At 43.3% G+C, this 9,213-nt stretch overlaps 1 protein-coding gene across 1 annotated transcript; it reads right to left on the bottom strand.

Moving 5' to 3' along the window:
* Nucleotides 1-4,263: 4,263 nt before the first annotated feature.
* On the bottom strand, nucleotides 4,264-9,080 carry LOC121413107 (uncharacterized protein K02A2.6-like). The gene is made up of 4 exons (XM_041605870.1): nucleotides 8,102-9,080; nucleotides 7,218-8,015; nucleotides 4,851-5,554; nucleotides 4,264-4,581 (listed from the first exon to the last, which is right to left on the bottom strand). The coding sequence occupies exons 1-4, from the start codon at nucleotides 9,078-9,080 to the stop codon at nucleotides 4,264-4,266; spliced, it is 2,799 nt and encodes a 932-aa protein (XP_041461804.1).
* Nucleotides 9,081-9,213: the final 133 nt, after the last annotated feature.

Raw genomic sequence — 9,213 nt, 5'->3', positions numbered from 1 at the left:
AAATCAGACGTGGCTCATGTGGTATCTTCTTTATCTGCAAATGGTCTTATCCAGATTGTCTCAGAGCCAACGCACAGATTGGGACACACAGTTGATCCTATTATCACTCGCATTGACAGTGGAAGCTTGATCAGCTGTAAAGTTCATGACAACCCTATTTCTGATCACCATAGTATGTGCTTTCATTAGAGCAAGTCATCCAGAGTTAGCTTCTTCATATTTAACATATAGGAACTTCAAGGACATGGACCATAAGAAATTTGCCTCTTAGCTTGTGGCTAAGTTAAGTGCTCCTGAAGATAATGATGAGGCTGGAAGTGAAATTCATGTGGATCAAGTTGTATCAAGATTTGACTCCGCAGTTCTTGCAGCTCTCGACTCTACGGCTTGTATGAGGACAGTTGATGTGAAGGCACGACGCAGGCCCCTGTGGTACAACTCAACCATTGCGGATTGTGATGATCCTGATACTGATCCAGACCAGATGATACCATCTTGTGGTATTCAGGGGGTTGCTCATCACTTTCTTGAGTTTCTTGAGTTTGCCGAAGTAAGCGAAAATGAAGGGGAGAATATTATCAAGAGTTCGTCTTCAAAGAGTTGTTCCCTTGACCCACTACCAACATGGCTGTTGAAGAAGCACCTCGGTATTGTACTTCCTGAACTTGTGCACCTTATTAACTGTGTTTTGACCAGTGGTGTGTTTCCTACTGACCTTAAAGAAGCAATAGTGTTGCCAGTCATCAAGAAGGCATCATTAGATAAGAATGCCTTGCAGAGTTATCGCCCAGTCTCTAACATACAGTTTAGGTCGAAGATTATTGAGCGGGTTATGCTCAGACAACTAACAGAGCATATTCAGGACAATGGCCTGGCTGAGCCTCTTCAGTCAGCTTACAAGGAAAATCACAGCACAGAAACAGCACTACTCAAGATCCAGACCGACATCCTTCTAGCTATTGACAACCAGAATGGGGTAATGATGGTGCTGCTTGACTTATCAGCTGCGTTCGACACAGTTGACCACATAATTCTGCTGAATCGTCTCCAGGACGACATTGGAGTTGGAGGAATTGCCCTTGAACTTGTGAAATCTTATCTGGAGAATCGAAATAGCCGCGTTCTTGTGTCGGGTCAGTTTTCTAGACCACATTCATTGCACTACGGCATTCCGCAAGGTTCCGTCATCTGGCCACTGTTGTTTACACTCTATGTTCGTCCAATTGGAGTTATCCTTCGATCTCATTATGTTTCCTTCCACATGTATGCAGATGACATTCAGATCTACACCATGTTTGTTCCAACGGATCCAGTGGCAGTTGATACTGCTATTCACAAACTTAGCTGCTGTATCACTGAAATCCATGACTGGATGAAGGCAAACAAGCTCAAACTCAATGATGCAAAGACTGAATTCTTTGTCTCTGCTTCGCCACATCATTTATTATCTGATCTCACGAATGATGTCAGACTGACAATTAACGAGAAATCTTTCCAGCCTTGTAAGTCTGTTCGCAATCTTGGTATAACATTTGAGCCTTCTGCAAATCTCAGCCATCACGTCACCTTGGTCTGCAGAAACGTCAAGTTTCATCTTCGTAACCTCTGGAGAGTGAGACGTTTTATTGACAAGCAAACATGTCATGCTGCTGTCAGGGCTCTTGTTCTTTCCAGACTGGACTACTGCAATAGTCTCTTCAGCGTTCTTAGCCAGAAGGACTTAGACCGACTTCAGAGACTACAGAACTCTGCCGCTAGGCTTGTCTTCTCTGCTCCCCTTCGGACTCGCACAGAACCTCTCCGACTGGAACTCCATTGGTTGCCTGTGAGACAGAGGATAGCCTTCAAAATTTTGCTGCTAGTCTTCAAGTCGCTCAACCACAGAAGCCCAGAGTACATCGAGAACATTCTCATTCGTCGTTCTGAAGTCCGTACTACTCGTTCATCTTCGTCAATCTGGCTCACTCAACGCCTTTCCAAGAGACGTGCGGGTGAAACTTCCTTTCCTGTGATTGCTGCAAAACTATGGAATCGCCTACCAGCTGCAGTGAAGATGGCCTCCTCTGTTGAACAATTAAAGAAGGCCATTGAATCCCATCTATTCTGCTAAGTGGACAATTAATTGCATGGACTAGACCGATCATTCCGAGGTGTAGAACAGTTGTTTTAGTGGTCAAAACAAATATGGAGTAGTGTGTGTGCAGCGCTTTGTAACCGAAATGAAAAGGCGCAATATCAAATGACTTTCGGATTGGATATGTACCCCCTAACGTACACTGTCGTCACAAATCGCTTTCTCATTTATCCTACCGCCGTAACAACATAAACGCTTATTCTTTCGCTCCACCTACACTTGAACGCTATCTGATGTAAATATCCTTCCACGACATCACAAATATTAATGACATATCACTAGATTTAGTATAAATGAAAACTAAAATGAAAACAACTATGGATTTAACATAAACATCATTCACATCATAAATTTATGAGAACAATCAGCTATAAGTCTAAGGAACTACTTTCACTTCTTTGAGTAATAACATCAGTGACGTTACGTAACAGGTGAGTAACCAACGGAACATATCGACCAAAAAGAAATACACTTTCGCTTTAAATTCTCGTACAATGTCTCTGCTAAGAAAAATGATTTTGCAATAAAATTCAATTTACCACAATCCATCCTGACAGAATAACATTTTTTCCATATTACAAATAATATTCATTCTATTAGAATTATTTTTTTCAATTCTTCAAATAGACATACAAATTTTTACAAAATTGCATCTTTAACAGATATATCATGCAAAATGCTCATATCATTAAATATTTAAATCTATACCTATACTTCAAGCAAAAAGTCCTTATCTAAGTAGTTAATATCTCCAAAATGAAAAATGTAAATATCAAACATTATGGAAAGAAAAATGACAGAAAGGAAATCGGAAAAATCATCTCACTGCCGTCCTGGGCAGGTTATAAGGGTTACAATGCATTCCCCTGGTTACTCTCGTCGAGCGTCATAGTTGCTTCTGACCTACTTCCTCCCGAGCTGGAAGTCTATCACTGAAGTTAGGGAGCATGATATGGTTTTCGTCATCTTCATCATTACTAGAGGTGTCTGACATTTCATCATCTTCTACTTGAGGCCATAATTCTGGTGGATCCCCTTCTTCTTCAGGTTCTCTCGGATACTCCAATAGATATTTCTTGTTTACTGTCTGTACTTTGCCTCCATGTAAAGGTCTGATGCTACACACATCCTCTTCAGGATTGATCCAAACTACGACGTACTTGTCTCTATGATAATGATCAGCTAGTTAATGTCTTCCCTTGAACGCGGTCCTTCGCAATAATACATGTTGCCCAATCGTGATCTTCTTTTCCTTCAGCCCAAGATCATGCCTACTCTTGTTATACTCTGCTACCTTCTTCGTGTTGCTTTCTACTATTGCATTCATCTTAGTAAGAGCATCAGCTTGAGCTGCAACATAGTCTTGATCCCAGTCCCCTTGCTGCTGAGATAAGAGTTGATCAAGAGGTATTGATGGGACCCTCCCATACATCAGTCGGTAAGGTGAGTAACCAGTAACTCGGTGTGGTGTACTATTATATATGTACACCAAATGGAATAACATCTCTGGCCAGTGTCTGCGCTCACTAGGTTCCATCGACCTAATCATAGTACACAAGGTGCGGTTGAAACGCTCAATTTGCCCGTTTCCCTCTGGGTGATAGGGGGTGGTTCTGGACTTGCTGATATTGTACAACTTACATAACTCCTGTATCAATTTCCCTTCAAAGTCCCTGCCTTGGTCAGAGTGTATTCTCTGTGGTATACCATAATGTGAGAACCATGAGTCACGGAGCACTCTTGCTACTGTCACCGCTGTTTGGTCCTTACACGCAACAGCTTGGGCGTACTTCGTGTAAACATCAGACATGACTAAGATATCTTCATAGCCTCCTCTCCCCTTGTCAACCTTCAAGAAATCTATGGCCAACACTTCCAATGGTCTGAAAGCTATAAGATGCCTCATGGGTGTCTTCACTGTTGGTGATGGAGCTTTGGCCACATTACAATTCAAGCAGTTCCTCACATGACGTCTAACATCACCATGTAGACCAGGCCAGAAGCACCGTTCTCGCAACAGGCTCAAGGTTCGTGTCACTCCCCCATCACTTGGACCTGTCGATATAGTACTCCTTTCTTCTCAGTCAAACTTGTCCACTCTTTCAGCCAACTTCGCACCTCTATTATCCTCAGAGATCACTTGACCTGGTTGCCATCCTCTCCGATAACAGTCCCAAATCACCAAGTGATTCATCCTGCTCTTGGAGTTTCTTCAGTTCTTCGAGGCTGAACAAAGGGAAGATTCCAGGGCCAATTGCTTGCAATGGCTCTCCCTGTAGCTCTTTCCTCTTGATTTGAGGTTCAGTCGACAACTCCACTGGAAGAACTGAACACCTGCTAAGTGCATCAGCACACCTATTGGAACGTCCTGACCTATATCTGATTTCCAAGTCAAAGGGAGCTAGTTGGGCGATCCACCTCTGCTCCGTTGCTCCTAACTTGGCTGTCTGTAGATGGGCTTTAGGATTGTGATCCGTAAGTATACAGTGTGGCTCCCAATCAGATAGTCCTTAAACTTCTCTGTGACTGCCCACTTTAGCCCTAACAACTCAATCTTAAAACTAGAACAATCTGAATAATTCTTCTCGGCCTTTCTCAAGCCTCTACTAGCAAATGCTAATGGGTGTAACTTCCAATCATCGCCCTGTTGAGAAAGACAGGCTCCTAAGCCCTTCAGAGAAGCGTCGATCTCTACAACAAATTCACGCCCAAATACTGGATAGCTCAAAACTGGCGTCGATGTCAACAATCTTTTGAGTGTGGCAAGTGATTTCTCTGCTTCATCTGTCCATTCAAACATTGCTGATACGTCACCTTTCTTCTTCTGATACCGCCTGGACTTCTTCGATGACTTCTGTGTCTTTCCGACTAAGGCATGTAGAGGGGAGGCAATCTGTGCAAAACCTGTGATAAATCTACGGTAATATGATGCCAAGCCCAAAAATGAACGAAGTTCCTCAGGTGAGCTGGGGGTTGGCCAGTCCCTTATTCGTTCTATCTTCCCTGGATCTACAGATATGCCTTCCGCCGTCACCACATGACACAGATGGTTCACCCTTTTCTGAAGGAACTTGCACTTCTTCCCCTTGAGCTTAAGACCATTGTTAGTCAATCTGGTGAAAACAGCTTGAAGTCTCTCAATATGTTCCTCAAACGTGATTGAATAGATAAGTATGTCATCTAAGTATATGATTACTTGTGTCATATTCAAATCTCCAAGGACCAATTCCATCACCCTCTGGAAAGTACTGGGACTATTAACTAAGCCTTGTGGCATCCTCTTGAACTCAAACAGGCCCCAAGGAACACGAAACGCCGTCTTGTCTATGGAATCCTTGTCCATGGCTACCTGAAAATATCCGTTAGCCAAATCTAGGGAGGAGAAATATGAAGCTCCTCCTAGGGCTTCAAGGGTTTCCTCTATACGTGGTAAGGAAAGGAATCCCGAATTGTACGAGCATTCAACTGTCTGTAATCTATACAAAGCCTTAGAGAGCAATCTTTCTTTCGCACTGGAACTACCGGACTTGCATACGGACTCCTGGAGCGTTGGATTATCCATTTATCTAACTTTTCTTGCAGTAACTTCTTCATCTCCGCAGCCTGATTAGGAGGAACACGACGGTATGGCAAATGGATAGGTGGACCTTCTGACGTCTGGATTTGATGCGGAATGACTGTACAGCAACCCAAGTCCATCTCCGATTCAGAAAATGCAGCCGCATTCTTGACCAAAAGTGAAGCAATAACATCGGCTTTTCCAGCTTCCAGTCCATCTAAGTTAACCCCCATAGGTAGTTTGAGATTGCGACCATCCAGGCAAGTGTGTACTCGAATATCAGTTGGGACCTTTCGCAATCATCACGGACGCTAGTATTAGGGTCCCCTATCACAAAAGATAACGCTTAATCATACACTTGATTCTTAAGATTGATTGTGCATTACAGTCAATAGAATCAAAAGTAGAAAACTGCTCTACGATCAATGCTAAGCTTTGTGTAACAGGGGGGTTACAGGCCCTACAAATCTGCTTTTCGTGTGCAAAATCCCTTTCCGCGACACCCTTACCGCATACATGCATGTATATTACGACTGATGGCTGGAGATATTCAAAATGCAGGACCTAAAATAGATTTATGACATGGATAAGAAAGTGGTTTTTCAAACAAATCGAGAACATATTGAGTGAGGAAAAACTTACTGAATGAAGGCTTAAATATAGATCATTACAGTCCATCGAATCGATATTACATTTAATGTGGATTATTGGTGGATCACTGGCAATTGATTTCATGGATAAGATCAACCTCTCCAGCCGAACATTTCGCATGCGTTGATATGTACACATATTATGCGATACCTTTGAACTCGTTTCCTTTTGTTTCTTTTGTTTACTCCTTATACACAAACGATATGCCTCTCGCACACGATGTGAGGGGCATTATGTTTTACATTCCCCAGAAATGGGGATTAGATTCAAATTCCGGGGGGACCACTTCCATTGATGAGTGGATACCAGGCACGACCATGGGGTTTCGAAAAGTACCCTAAACATGCTAAACAAGGGAAGCAATTCTTTTCCAGATTATGAAAATGCATCTCTTAACAAGTATTTGGCTTGTGAAACCCTACAAATATTGAATATATATCCCTTTTTTCAGCATTTTAAACATCGTTTTGTAACGTTACATAGGCCTATATACGTAACGTACCTGCCCACTCTGTCCCCTTTTACGGGTGGTCGCTACTGGTATCCACTAATCAATGGAAGTGGGCCCCCCGGGCGGCCTCTCGAGCTCTAGGAGGAGTCAAATGTGGCTTTGGAAAGTCGTCCTCAATCGGATAAATCGCTGTTACCATAGTAGCAACCAGAATTTTGCACACGAAACGCATGTTGAATGTTTCCGTCGCAGATGCGAAATGAAAAAAAAATCTCGTGTCACACAATTTGCATTGCAGGACTGAGTTTTATGACCATGATGACGGGCCCAAAAAGTCCCTTCCAAAGTCAACTACCGTTGTAAATAAGCGTCCGCGTCCTCAAACGAAAGGTCGGGAGTATCTGGTCCGTCAACCGCATTACTCACTGGAGCATCATTATTAACTGCGCCAGGCTCAACTTCTATATCAGTGACCATGACTTCCACTGTATTGTTCTGTTCTTGTAGTACTATTTCACTCTTTCTTTCAATCCTTGTAGCAGATGCCAGTGTCGTATTGGGCTCAATGACAAGTTGCTGCTCACTCCGATTGGCTACTGTCACATGAAGTCTTTCTCCCTTCACCTGAGTGCAACCATCAAAAAGGTCAATCAAATTCAGGTTTGAACTGTCCTCTGACTCATCGCGTATAACTCGGACGAGAACATCTCGACCATCCCACTGGGCAGCATTGTCCACGTGACACTCTAATCTCCTGACAGTGAGCGGTGTTATCACCTCATCGTTATCTCTTGTCTTCAGCACAGTTGAAGTCTCCGGGTTCAACACAGGCTTAAGAAATGCCTTTAAGACCTCCGCAACCATCTGCCAGGCAGTTTTTCCACTCTGAGACTCATCTCCCACAAAGCTGTAAAGAGCATTGGAGCCTAATAAAACTGGGTATTCCTTTCTCTTACAAGGGACTACATCCTTAATCACGAGAAATCCTACCTTGTCTGTCTTCCCATTGGCTGTAACTGGTGCCCTGAAGTAACCTACGATTGGGACGGCTCCTGAGATGCCAGTCACTCTTAAACCGCTATCAGTGCCTTCGAGATCCCCAATGATCCCCTCTAAATATCTCTCGTAGTAACTCAGTGGAACCAGACTCGATTCGGCACCTGTGTCTAGAATACATCCAGTCTCGACTCCAGCTATCTTGACTATGGCCTTTGGACTTTCTGATACCAGCGATGAAAGATAATTTGAAGGATTGGATACTGCGAGGACTTCAGCGGATCCTTCACTAGTTGATTTCCAGGATTACCCCTCACCGTTTCCATAACCTCTGGACAATCTTTCTTGAAGTGACCTGGCTTGTCACAGCCATAACATCTAGGTGGTTTAACACAATTTTTCTGTACATGGCCCTTCTGTTTGCAATTAAAGCAATGTAACTCTTTCTTCTTTGGTTTTTGTCGAAGATGAGGGGGGAGCTGTAGGGACTCAATTTCCTTGACAACTTCACTAAGTCCCTCTTTAAGAAGAGATATTTCCTCCTTCATTGTTTTTATCTCAGCTGTTTCAGAGGATGCTTCGACCCTAGCAGTCTCTACCTCACATTCTCTCACCCTAGGTCTTGGGACCGTATCTGTGTCTTGAAATAAATTCAGGACTTCTTCTCTCATCGTCAGGAATGTCCCAGATCCGCTAGAAATTAGGATCCTCCTCAGCTCTCTCTGGATCTGTTTGTCCCGCACCCCTCTCACGAATTTTTCCTTGAGGTTCATGTCTCTCAATCTTTCCAGAGCTTCCTTCTCAGGTATGGAAGCGGCTGCTTCCATCCTATCATGCAAACGGATGAGAACACTACTGAAATCCGCAAGTGATTCTCCGTCAAGTTGAACACGGTGGTGAAGTTCACTACTCAAGCTTTGGACACTCTCTCTTAAGCCAAACCGAGTCATCAGAACCCTTCTCAGGCCGGTCGGATCATCACGTAGGCTTGCCTCCATACACATGATTTCATCCTTGGCAGGACCACTTAGATGAGTCACAAGAACTTGTGCTTTCTCTCTCTCCGATAACTGGTAATATTGGCAGTATTCATCGAATTCATCAAACCATTCACGTACAGTCAAATCACCAGGCTTCTGTGGAGTGCCCTTAAACTTAGGCAACTTCATCGAGGGCATTGACCTAGCCATAGACATACTTCGAAACGCACCAGTCATAGAAGCAATCATGTCTTCGAGGCTAGTGCTAGGGGTCGCACCAGCCCCAGTCCCAACATTACCTCCAGGCATTCTGCTGGTTTATTTAGGGAAAGAAATCTATGACAATTCTGAAACAATACAACTTCTTACAGAATATAGTTACTATTTCTTAACTTTTTTCAATTATTTCCACCAAATTACCTTTCAACCTTAATATAGCTTA

The sequence above is a fragment of the Lytechinus variegatus genome, chromosome 4 (genome assembly GCF_018143015.1).
Source record: "Lytechinus variegatus isolate NC3 chromosome 4, Lvar_3.0, whole genome shotgun sequence".
Classification (NCBI taxonomy): domain Eukaryota; kingdom Metazoa; phylum Echinodermata; class Echinoidea; order Temnopleuroida; family Toxopneustidae; genus Lytechinus; species Lytechinus variegatus.
This window is presented reverse-complemented; position numbering and strand designations above follow the sequence as displayed.

What these genes read in the sequence shown, in the direction of transcription:
- LOC121413107 (XM_041605870.1), bottom strand. Translation starts at nt 9,080, where the DNA reads ATGCCTGGAGGTAATGTTGGGACTGGGGCTGGTGCGACCCCTAGCACT. An exon ending in TAATAATGATGCTCCAGTGA is followed by an intron (nt 5,555 to 7,217) that starts GTAATGCGGTTG and finishes TACCACGTATAG; the next exon opens with AGGAAACCCTTGAAGCCCTA. An exon ending in CGCCAGTTTTGAGCTATCCA is followed by an intron (nt 4,582 to 4,850) that starts GTATTTGGGCGT and finishes GCCCATCTACAG; the next exon opens with ACAGCCAAGTTAGGAGCAAC.